At 37.0% G+C, this 13,152-nt stretch overlaps 1 protein-coding gene across 1 annotated transcript in view; it reads right to left on the reverse strand.

Moving 5' to 3' along the window:
- DDX10 (DEAD-box helicase 10) overlaps window positions 1–13,152 on the reverse strand; it is a 202,088-nt gene that overhangs the window by 66,808 nt on the left and 122,128 nt on the right. The window contains exon 15 of the mRNA XM_049823686.1: window positions 12,001–12,162. Within this exon, the coding sequence (XP_049679643.1) occupies window positions 12,001–12,162 (162 nt within the window). The remainder of the gene's footprint in view (window positions 1–12,000; window positions 12,163–13,152) is intronic.

The following is a 13,152-nucleotide window of genomic DNA, read 5'->3' on the forward strand; positions in this document are numbered from 1 at the left end:
AGCATCCATATCTTCTTTTACATTTATACTGAATAGCTCTCCTTTGCACCCACATAGCACTTTCTTCACAGCTGAAAGATCTAGTCATGTCCTTTCCAGGCTATAAGCACTGAGGATGAGAAAGAAGTTTAACCAAAAATCAATACAATAATTTGTTGTAGCTTAACTACTAAGAAAGTGCTTCCAGCCCCTTTAGACCAAAACCAAGCAATCTCACCTTAAAGGCAGTAGCCAGAACATTCATTTATCATCTCTGGTCAGCAACATGGTATATGCAGGTTTTGAACAGTGGTTAAATGCATATTATCTAGATGTCATTTAAGGAGCAGTTTGACAGATCAATAACTACAGGTTCACGGACTTATGAAACAGGAGAGGTGATGGGATCAATGTGCCTGACTAGCATGACACAGGCTGTAGGGCTGAATCAATCTACTGCAGTAGCCATATCCTGGATTAGAAGAACGTTCTGTCTAGATCTTAAAACATTTCATTTAAGGACAGTACACCACAATCTTTCAAAACTAGCTGCTGTTACTAGTTACTTCTGATATTAGTCTGAGGCTACTGATCTTTGATTTTTAGACCATGTCCATACTGCCTAACTGGTCTCTCGACCAGTTTGAGGGAACCCCCATTTTCAAAGTTCAGGTCCTTATGTAGATACATGCTTATCATGCTTCCTCTTAACTTTCTCTTTTGCAAGGTGAAGAAAATCAGCTCCAGATGTTTCTCAGCATATAGGTCTACTTTCCTAAGTATTTCAGGAACAGACATATCTGAGATTTCACCATCTCCCCAACTCTACCTGTCACTTTTGTTTGTATATTCAATAATTCTATTAGCCCTTTTGATCCTGTCAGAAAAATCCCACTAGAATAGTTCACGTTGTCTTGACCAACCACCACATCACCCAAATCTTTTTCAAGGTCTATATCTCTAAGGGAAGAGCTCTCAGTCCTAAAACTCTATTCCAAATTTCTTCTTCCTAGAAATTTGTAGTTCTGCCTATCTTAAAACACAACTTTGTTTCAGCCCAACTTAGCAAGAAAGCTTTCTTCCATGTCACTAAAAAAATCTTGAAATAATACACTTCCCATGGAACAAATCCCCTGGGCCCACCAGAAACACCTACTTAATCAGAAGCCACTGGTTTGGGATGTTCCGGTTATTGAGGTTTTGGTCCATTTAATTTGTGCCATGTTTATTTATAATCAAAACACTTAAGTGAAAAGCATTGCAGAAATTTCAGTGTATTCCATAGATGCGTTTACAAGCCAGATTCTGCTCTGATAAAAATACATAAACACACACAGTTCACTAAGCATCTACTTCCCACAAAACCACACTGCTTAGCATTATATTCCTTTCATTTAGTTCTTCATTAATGGTATTACAGAGATCAGAGATCTTCTTGATCAGCTTTTTAAAATTTCCTGCAAATTTTCTTTTTTTCCTCCCCTATTACACATCTAGTTAACAAGGATGGTTAATAACCTCAGTAATCACAGGAATGAAAGTTTTTGGTCAATGTCATGTAATATGGCTAAATCATCTGGCTTTCAACTAAACAAAGAAGAGTTACAGTTATGGAAACATTCTACCTTTCCTGCACTAAAACTGACAACAGAACCAGCTCTGCTTAACAAGGAGCCAAAGCCATGGATAAAGCAGCTTCTAATATATGGAAAAGCTGCTTGCTGTTCTTAACTCTGAAGTTAAGAAGTCTGCCACTGGCTTCTTTTCACAGTCATATTTCCTTTTTCTTTCACTGTTGGGTTTTAAACCAAAACCTCATACCCTTTTTACTTCTCCTCAAGATTCTAACACACTTATTGAAAAGAAATATTCTAACATTTACGTTCCATGTTCTCAAGCTGAGGCAAAGAAATAATTAATAGTATCATGGCAGTTCTCTATAGTTGGTAAGATTAAAATTATGTGAAAATCCAAGTTTTTAGTTATAAAAGAAGAAAATCCAGCAGTTTTGAAAGCTAGAAGTTCTTCCCTGCCCCCTACGACCAGGAAATGCCTTCTTCCTTTGACTCTTTTCTTTCTGCAATTGATTAAGAGTTCATTTTACTTTGTCCAGAGGCTTAACTGCGATATTCAAAATATATAGGGTTTATTGCCATGTATTATTAACAGCTTCATTTCACATGGTAATTTTTCTTTCAGCTTTTTAATTTATAAACCATTTGTACAATAAAAATCTTCTTTCTTTCTTTTAAAGAATTTGTACACAGGTCATAACTGCTCAGACTTACGTTAAATAAATTCCTTTAGTTGGTGATATACTGCAGTTTTACCAGTGCAAAATTTTACTGACCTTTTCTATTTGTTTACCTAAAGGCAAGAAATAGTATCATTCAATACAACTAAGGCAAAGCTATTTCCTGTAAAAATTTTATGTTCGTATGAGTCATCTGAAGTCATACAATTTAAATGCTCAAGAACTCCCACAGGTTCTGATCAAAGATTTTAACACTGTGTTTTTAATAATTGAACCTATACATACTGATGCCCTAATTTGGAACTACCAACCTATTCTATTTAACAGCTGAGGTAATGGTCTACCACACAACAGATCTTAAGGGTTGCTGAGGTTTGGAACAAATCACTCTGTTGCCTGGAAATATCTGACTGTCATTTGCAAATACATCTTAGTTGATACTGGTGCCTGATATAATTTCTCAGTGTTTTACCATGTCTTGTTATTTTAGTGGGACATAGTTAAGGCCAGTCAGCTATGCTGCAGAAAGTACACAAACAGCTGTTCAAAAGTTCATAGCATCTCTCATATAATGGCCTTGTCATATTCGAGAGCTGGTTTCCACTCAGATTTTAAAGCACAAATGTGCTCTGAAAAGTGACTTAATAAATAGCAATGTGGCATCCCACATTTGTCTCCTCTCAGATTTCACACCAGGTTTGTGCTGCTTACATGCAAAATATGTTTTTATTATTTTTAACTGCTCAGCTTGTAAGCAACTTAGTATCTGAAAATCCAGCTCTAATAAATATGGCACCAACTGTCCTGGTTTCAGCTGGGACAGAGTTAACTGTCTTCCTAGTAGCTGGTACAGTGCTATGTTTTGAGTTCAGCATGCGAAGAATGTTGATAACATTGATGTTTTCTGTTGTTGCCCAGTATTGTTTAGACTAAAGTCAAGGATTTTTCAGCTTCTCATGGCCAGCCAGGGCATAAGAAGTTGGCACAGGACACAACCAGGGCACCTGACCCAAACTGGCCAACGGTGTATTCCATACCATGGGACGTCACATCTAGTTTAGGAACTGGGAAGTGGGGGGGCAGTGAATCGCCACTCGGGGACTGGCGGGGTGTCGGTCGGCGGGTAGTGAGCAATTGCCCTGCGCATCATTTGTACATTCCAATCCTTTTATTACTACTGTTGTCATTTTATTAGTGTTATCGTTATCATTATTAGTTTCTCCTTTTCTGTTCTGTTAAACCGTTCTTATCTCAACCCACAAGTTTTGCTTCTTTTCCCCATTTTCTCCCCCACCCCACTGGATGCATCCATGAGCGGCTGCATGGTGCTCAGTTGCTGGCTGGGGTTAAACCACGACAGTTCACTTCTGAGGGAAGAATTCATTTGCTTTATAGCCTGCAGTTGGCCAAAGGTTAGAATCAAACTGTGAGTTTATTTCTAAAAGCAGTAATGCTGGTAATTTCAACTAGTAGAAGAATGGTGTGATCACATCAGTTAAGATGTCAGCTGATAGTTAGTGGATTATTTTTCCTTTGTGTGTCTCATGCCACACTGCATTCCTTGGGGTTTACTTCCCACTGTAATGCTGTGGCCTTTGTCTCTCTCCTACCTCTGGTCCCTGCCACAAGCCTCACCCCAGGGCTGGCTGAGCCATGGCCTGGATGGGAAAGCCCTTGGGGGAGACTATGCCCTGTGCCTTACCCCTTCCTTTGGCAGCGCCACTTGAACTGGAGCTCTAGGCTCTGTCTCGCTCTGAATCCTGCTTTTGCAAATGATTTCTGTTGATGACAGAGTAGTTATGATTTAAACATGTTTGGTTTATAGTTCACTAAAATAATGCTAAAATTACTTGTAGCATATTGTAATAGAACATTGAATACTGTGTATAACAGTTCAATAAACAGAAAAGATCGCCCTAGCGATTTTCTTTATGTCATCAAATTTGTACTCATGATTAAAGAAAATTATTTGCAATTAAAAAAAATAAAAATAGATGCTATACAGCGCAAACCATTCAGTATGCTGGAACATAAAGGCACCCATGAAAAATAGTATTTGTAGTTTGAAATCAATCAATACATTAATTCTGAAGAGAGACTGCATCATATTTCAAGGGAAATAATCTGAAGCAAAAAAAAATCTCAGTACAGTATTATGCTCTTTATTAAGCAAAGCACTTTAATAGTCCTTCATTTTGAGGTGAAATTTGTCAGATTTCAGTGTAATTGTACAGTTGGTTTAATGTGGTGCTGGGTGAGGATGATAAAATTCTCTCATATAAGGAGTGTGCCAGCATAGGAGAAAAATATAAAGGGAAGAAGGTTGCTGCTGAGAGGAGTGTTTAGCTGACCAGCAAAGAAGAAAAGTATTAGAGATGGAGAGATGTGTAAAATAAATCAAGAGAGTATTACTTTGTTGGAAGGCCTGTCTGAACCCTTTCATAGCTATTGTGTGCAGGCAATGCTGCTGTTATGTTCCAAGTGCAGAACTATTAAGATAAGGGGAATGGACACTGACAAGTGAGTTGACAGGCATCCCTTTTCAGTCTCAGCAGCAGCATCCGTCTGACCTGCTGGCGGAGGCAAGGGCTTGCTCATTGTTTGCTTTTCTTCCACTTCAACAGCTGGACGGGCTACACTTAAAGCTTGAAGTGCCCTTGAATGTTTTCTAAGAGTTTTCCAGCAAAATCAGAGTTCTTGACTCGTCTTGTTGATGTGAAAAATAAGAAAATGAAATAACTGCAAGTCAGTTGTTTGTGTACACCCTAATCAGATGAATGCCAGGAAAATGCAGCTGTGGGTGGAGGCTGAAGTAGTGCAGGCTTAACTTAACTTCAGCTAAGGCAGAGTCGCAGCCTTAGTGCTCTAAGGGAGCTTCCATGTCAGGCTGCTTGCCCTGCTGGAGGATGTAATGGCACAACTGCCCAAAATGCTGACCTCTACCTGTCATGGCTCTTTGAGGCAATCTAGCGGCTTCTGACAGGATCTGCACCCTCCGCTTGCTGAGGACTCAGTTACTGCTGGGTACCTGTATCTGCATGAACAGGCACGGAGAGCTGCAGGGGTTTTCTGCCTTCTCAGATCTGGTGTATGAGAGCTGGGTGTTTCCTTAACACGGGCTGCATTAAGACAGCTTGAGTCTGTGACCTGTCTAGATTATGAATTCCTACTCTTAAATGGTATCATCCCTTCAAAACCAAAAGCAGCCACAGAATGGGATGAAGTGCACCTTCATCGGCCTTTTTCCTCTACTTTTCTCTAGAAAATACTAGCATGATTTGCAGTGCAACTCCCATTGACTTTGTCATTAAGATTTTAGTTCACAGATTTAAATGTTACTTTTAAACACTGTTAACTAACTTAATTCCTGATGAAATTCTGTTGAAACTGTATTTTGAGTTGAATTAGGGTATACCTTTACCCCTCTCTCTGTGTGTTTGTGTATGTGTATACGGGGTAGAATGGAAGGGTCTGTGAATTGATTTGAAAGAATCCCTTTGGTTTCTGTAGGATCAGAATCTCGCTTAGATGCCACCCGCACACAAAAAAGTTGGTTACTAGACTGCCTCTGTATTTTAATTACTGTGATTTAATATCTCTTTCTTATTGGAAGGCTGTTTGTCAGAAATAAACTGTATGTATACATGTGTCCTACGTCATGTCCCTTTCCTCTTCAGTTGATGAACATCCCAAATCACTTTTGTGACAATATATATGTATGCTAAACATACCTATATTTAAATCAGATGGCCTACTTACCAACTTTTTAAAAAAATTTCTATCCTTAAAACATGTTCAGGGTGTTCAGGCATTAAATGAGAAGGGAATAATTTTCAGTTTTGTCTGCTGGTTTCCTGTGTTGGTTTCATTCTAACAATGTTCTTTTAAGGGTCAGTTTCTGCTAGTTTGTGTTTTCTTCTTTTAAATTATAAGGTCTTTTTTCCAACTGCTTCTAAGACTTTTTCCAGTGCTTGTTTAATGTTTGAGATTGTCACTGTGCTGTCTTTCAGATGCTTTTGACACCACACTTTTCCTATGTTGTCTTAGATAGGTCATACTAGACGTATGTGTTTCAGTTTCTATACCTATAAAGTAAACATCAGCTCTAACATAGCTCTACAGATGAGGCTTACATCGTTATGTTTATATAGTTTGTTGCCTGAAGAGATTATTTAATAGATTTCTAAAACCAAATGTTAAGAGATTAATTAAAAAAAAACAAAACAGACACAAAATAATCAAAAAGCTTTTGCTTTTTTCCCTGAAGATATTAAGATTTGTTTATGTAATAGTGACCGATTTTGTACTTGGTATCTTTTTTTTTTTTATAATAATATTCAAAAAAATACTAATAAGCGGATTCAATTTTATCTTTCAGTTGGGAATGTTGGTTTGTTTTGGTGGTTGGAGCATTGCTTGCATGTAGATGTAGATGATCTGCTAATCTCTATAAAAGGGCAAATATTAAACTACATAGCAATATAAAATGTAACAATGGCCAGTTTCCTCCCAGCAACAGTTGTATCACTAGAAGATTCTGCAAGGAGTTTCAAAAATACAAAATATATATTACACTTAAAATACAGACTGGTACAATGCTTACAGTGCAGCATCTTCTGAAAGATGCTCCCATGTGACCTGAAGTCTAACTGTTGTCATACCTCTACAACCACAGCCATTTAATGTCTTCCAGGGAGGTACGTAACTCCTGCATTTTGCAGTATCAGGCCCCTGATGACAGCCTCAGCTTGTTTGCTACTCATACTGCTAAAAAAAAATAAATTATTCTAGCCATCTTCTCACATTGATCATCCCAAGTTCACAGCATATCTTACTTGCTGGAAGGTGAGGTAAGAAATGAGGCTCGTATTAATTTTTGCTTCAGCATCAATGGGCATTTTTCTGAGCTTGGGTTACAGAAACAGAGGTTATTAAGAAGCGAGATGAATCCCTCTCTGCTACTGTTTTCCTCCTAACAACAGTGCACTTTCAGTTGAAAACTTGAAAAATGGAGTGCAAAAATGTGTTCTGAATACTTTATTCACTTCTCCCTTTATTGTTGTTTATAACATTTTACACATTTTAAAAGAGCTCAAATCTATAGCTCTCGCTGGGCTGTCATTAAATACCCATTAATGCAGAATTATTTTCACATCATCTTCATCAGTGTTACTGCCCTTTCCATTGTGCTCAAATGCTAAAATTTACTTTCCTTCCAAAATTTCAATAAGTATTAATTACATCACAATTATACCTCAGATTTTTTTTTTTTATCCAATTTTTCAGGTTTTCCCCATTTGCAGAGGAAGGAGAGGATAACAAAATGTGAGACTCATGACAGAAACCTAATTATAGTGTAGATACTTTGCAAGTTTCCACAAGCCTTAAGGCACTGCAACACACATCTCATTTAATCCAAGCATCTCATGACGCACCAAAACATTTTTCTGATCATACTGAAAACTGTGCTCATTCAAATGACATTCACAAATGGATTTAAAAGCAATGGCCTGTGGATACTTTCTGAATAGTTTTGCTCTTCATCAGAAATGGTTTCACAAGGAAAGCTCATATTAAGCTTACAGGCCATACTCACCTAAAAAAAAGCTATTTTGTGCAAGTTTTGATGTTAAGAAGGTGAGGGGTTTTCCCCCAAAGATCTTTAATCTTCAAGATTATATGGAGGAAACCATGAGAGGGATTCTAAATGGAAGATAACCTATAAAATGACAAGCTTTTAAAAACTATGCTTTTTCTATATCCACTCACAATCTAAATCAAAATCTGCACCCATGTGCATGTAAGAAACTGGATGAAACAAGATATGCTTTCATAGCCTTCCATAAACTATTTTGTTATTCTAAGTCACCATTTTAAAGCCAATGTAAAGGCTTCAGTTATTAGCATACATTCAGCTTCAGAGAACTTTTTGATTACTTATGTACCTAACCATGTAGCAGACTGCTATATTAGGTTTATACAGAACAAAAATGCATTTGTCTCTAGTGGTCTTCTAATCTACCTATATAATAACTGTAATCAATTTAGCATGTTTCAAAAATTAATTTGAAGAAAAAAATTAAAACTGCTAAACATACAAACCAGGAAAGTACACCAAGCATCAGCTGCAGTAGCAAGAAAAGAAATTAAGAGGAGGAAATGTGAATCAAGATACAGGCATTTTAAACTTGCTGAAAGTGAAGGAACAGGAGAAAGTTAAATTGATGAAAAAGTTGAGCAAAGATCTTGAACAAATCTGAAGCAAAAGCAGAGAGGAAAAATTTAACCACGTCTTTTTCAAAAAACTAGGAAAGAGAGAGTTGTAAGAGAATTCATTAACCAAGGTGGAAAACTACGAAACAGAGAGTTGTCACATCTGCTGTTAGAAAAGATGTCAAATGGACAAAGATCTACAGCAGTCTGCTTGTGGGAAGGAAATTAAAACAAAGATGGGAATGAAATAATCAGCATTACTGCAGAAAGGAAAGGTCAGACAACAGAGTGCGTGCTATGCCATGATGTATTTTGGCTGATAGTGAAGTATGGATGATTTTAAAAGCAGCAATGACAATCACAAGCTGTGGATTTAAGACTTTGTATAAAAGGGACTGCTAAATGCCAGTGAGGGGATGTGTAAGATGGGATGAAAGTATGTGACTTCCAAAAGCTCATCTTTCAGTGACACAAGAAGGGGCACTAAGACATCCATACTTAGCAAAATCTGAAGTCATGAAAATAAGATAAGAAAGTCTCCTAGTCTTTTTATTGCTTTCATACCCTTTGTTGGTAACACACCTGAATCTCTTTTAGGTTTCATCCTCCCCCTCCAAATGAGGGTAAGAAATAACTTATACCACTAGCCCGCCAGGCTTACGGACACAACAAAACTTTTAATAGCACATTCAGACAACGATCCGATACCTGATCAGGCTTCTGCAGTACAGTCACGATACATGGACTTGGGTAGTTCTTCTTCCATCACAATCACTGAGATGCCAGCCAAAGATTCAAACTCAACTAAGCATCTGCTGCTGAGTGATTATGTGCTCTTTTGGGAAGGGGAACCTTATGAGGTGGGAGAATTTTTAAATACCATTGCAAAGTCACTGTGAAAGTGGCCACATGACTCCTTTTTACTGTGAGGCAGTTCAAATTTTGGCCTAGCATTCTTTCATTAATGAAGGACTGGTGACTTGCCCCACCAACAATGCAATAAATTCCCAAAAAATATTAGTGAGAAACTGATAGCTGAAATGGCTAAAATAATGTTTATATACGACACTTATCTATGACGTCTACATTATGCCATAGAACTTCTCTCTATACTGTGAATTTAAGTAATTACACATTTTCTGTTAAGAAAAAGTTGAATAATATCTGCCCCACATAGTAACAATGTAGCTTCTTCATGGGTCACTGGAGGAGTGGATCTTCTGATCACTACGCCAGCTAAACAAGACCCAAGAGAAAGGAGGTAGCGCTCATCTCTGCTTGGATGAGACACAAGAGCAGGACTTGACATATTTTCCCAACTGTTACTATTACAGCTATTTCCTAAGCAGCAACAGCTGTCTGTCAAGAATCCCAGACATAAAGGATGACTTAATAATAAGGTAGACTAACAGAAATACATTCAATCTGTGTGGCAGCCCTACCTTATATAGCCTGTATTAATTAATATGTAAAATGAATTGGTATCTCACACTTGAATGCCTTCTGAAGTGAGGGTGAAGGATCACCTTTAACCACAAGTTTAGTGAGATGAGGCAGAGGCAAATGAGGTTCTACCAAAGTAAATCCTGAACTCACACCTATCACCTTCCTGCCCTTTCTTTCCTTTTAAGTTTCATCTCCTTTAAGTTTGGCTATTAGGACACTAAACTGTTTGTAAGACCATTTCAAAAATTAAATGACAAACAGGAAACTGAATACTTCATCATGTACAGAGAATTTACCACATGAAGTATTTTTCACCTCAAATTCTTAACACAAAAAAAATCTGAACGTGCATGCAATGACTGAATGTAGTAAGGCAGCCCTAAAAACTAGACACACATTTCACAGTACCTCTATTAGAAGTCTTTTTTTTTAATATATTTCCTTCTTTTTGACATACTAACATTAATTTCTTTTATTTCATTTCATAAAGGATAATAATTAGGCGTAATGTGAAACACACTCACGCAGTAAGCTAGGTCACAAGGAACTTGATATTTTCCATAATAACAAAAAAACTCCATGATATACTGATGATGTGGCCAGTTCTGTTCATTTTGCCTGCCTCACTTCTGAAAAGAGGCATTCTCTTTTCATAGTATCTCCACATTTGAAATATTTTTTTAATGCAGGTAAATATCTGATCAATGTCATTTGTTCTCCTCAGTATTACAACGTGAAGCTGTGTTAACAGACCAGCTGATGAAGTATTTAATCACTGAAGTCTGATGTCAAACATACAACAGTGTCACTGAAAGTATATGAATTTGCTAGTGAATAGCAGACTGATTGGAAAGTCATAAATCAATCTCTCCTTCCTTGTTTATTAAGCTGCATCCTTGAAATCTGATAGCATTGCTTTCTGTAAAATTCACTATTTCACCTATAGCACAGAAAACATTATTTCTTTGCAGCTACTTTCAAATGCAACATGATGCGAAAGAAGAGGTGAGATTTTTTTGTAGATGTCAAACGACTGTAACAGGACTATAGGAGTAGACTTGCAAATTAAATGTGTGAAGTATGCTTTGACTTTTGCTGGAATACTTCAGCGCCCAAACATAACTTGAAACTTTCACAAATCCCCTCCAAATTATTTTGTTCAAATACAAACCTTAACAGACACTAGAACATCTAGCACTAATCACTAGCAATCAGTGGATAAAGTCTAACTGGATAAAGTCAGCATTTGCCGAGCAGGGCAATAAAACATTTTTTAATGCTTTGGAAATTAGAAGCTTTGAGTATAAAGCAGACCTTTAATAACACATAGTCCTGGGATCTTGCATTTATCCATTATCCAGAGAAATCCAAACCCTTCTCACAATGACTAACAGAATGATCCCTGAACTCAAAGACATCCAGCTGTGTTCCGTATGACTGGTATGTGACAAGGTGAGAAAACTCTGCTTTGGTCCATGACAAATAATACGGAAGCAGTTTGCAAACTTATGGTCTGCAATTTACAGTTTTTTAAATGCCAGAGAGAAGCCAGACTGCAGATACTGAAGTGTTCAAATTACAGCCAAAATTATATGACACTATTTGAATAATTCATGAAACGGATTCTAATAACCCTAATAACACCAATGCAAGTTAGCGCTTTTGCCTACCTGAAATGTTATACTGAACGTTGAGCAAGTGGTAGTCTGAAGACATTTCAGAAACTCTCTTTCACTTCCCCTTCCCCCAAACATCTTCAGTATTTGTTAGAGCATGTATGCCAAACACTTTCCCTTTGTGAAACAAAACCTTCCACTGAACGCCGCTTAAAAAAAATGATGCTCCCACTGAACTCTTACAAGATTTTAAAGTTGTAAATAAAGCTCCACTGCTACCCACATCTGATATTGCATAAGGCTTTGTGTTATCCAGCTACTTACATCAGGAGAGTCTTCCTGTGTGCAATGTAGTCCTGAAAAAGCTAATTAATTTAAATGAACTTGTACTACACTTATTTCACAATATATTTAAGTATTTTTCCTCACTGAACAATCTGTATCACAGTATCTATTTCCACACTTCGGTAATTGAGGTAGAAATCAACTTACCCTATGTTTTTCCTTTACTTTCTTCCTGTATTCTTCTTTGTCAAATTTGTCTTCTTCCCTCAGTATCTCTTTCACTTTATCTAAGTTGATACCACTGGCATCATCTTCCTCATCTGCTTTTGTCAAACTGGATTTTTGCACAGGTGGCCACTGCTGCACTAACTGAATTACACAAGTCAACAAGAAAAGTAATGGTTAGAAACATTTTTTCCACATCAAAGTTTTGATGCTCTCAATATTCCAATACATTATTTTTCTAGACTAAATAAAAAGGCCATTTGCAAAGGAAATAAACAAACAAAACTTTTGCACAATACAAACTCGGATACCTTATTTAACATCACATTCAGTCAAAAATGCATATTTGAAAATAACGTCTTCATTACACCATGTTACTGTTTAATGGATTCACTTGTTCTTCTCTCTTTGCTTAATGAAACAAATAATTTATAGTCCTGCTAGTCATTTTGGGAGAAAAATTATATTTGCTTTCAAGAAATGACTCTCCAAAATATAGGCAACAGAACACAACACTAGTAAATCTAAACAGTATGTTTTCATGTAAACAATCAATATTCCAACATATTAACTGTGAGAAAAACAATGTAAGCCTTCATCATATAGTACACAAAACACCATGACTGCAGGTTCATATTTTGAGAGAAGCAAGGAGAACACATGTGGAGGGTTTTTATTGGTTATTGTATGAAAACTGGATTGGAAATCTTTGATGATTCCAGTTTGACTTACGGATGACATGCTGAACACATCCAGCTCCCCTTAAATATGTGAAATTCTAAAGCAAAGACAAAGACTACATATTCACCAAAAAAATATCCCCACTATTGTTATGAGCTAATAGCTTATACCTCATGGTATAAGCAGACATCATCTAGGGGTAGTCTTTGCAAAAATCATTCTTGCTTATGGATTGGTAGAGTAGTAACTCAAGAAACTATATGGCAGAAACATAAGAGTGTCTTTCAGGTACAAATGCAAAACCAAACACGTTTAGGACTCCGTAATGCACACAGGGTGTTATTCACCTAGATAAACCAAACCTACCATTTCCACTTCCTTTCATAAAATGGAGCTTGTGTACTTGTATTTTCTAGAAAGATACATTTCTTAAAGGAGTTTGATTTTATCAAA

This window comes from Accipiter gentilis, chromosome 19 (assembly GCF_929443795.1).
Source record: "Accipiter gentilis chromosome 19, bAccGen1.1, whole genome shotgun sequence".
Lineage (NCBI taxonomy): Eukaryota > Metazoa > Chordata > Aves > Accipitriformes > Accipitridae > Astur > Astur gentilis.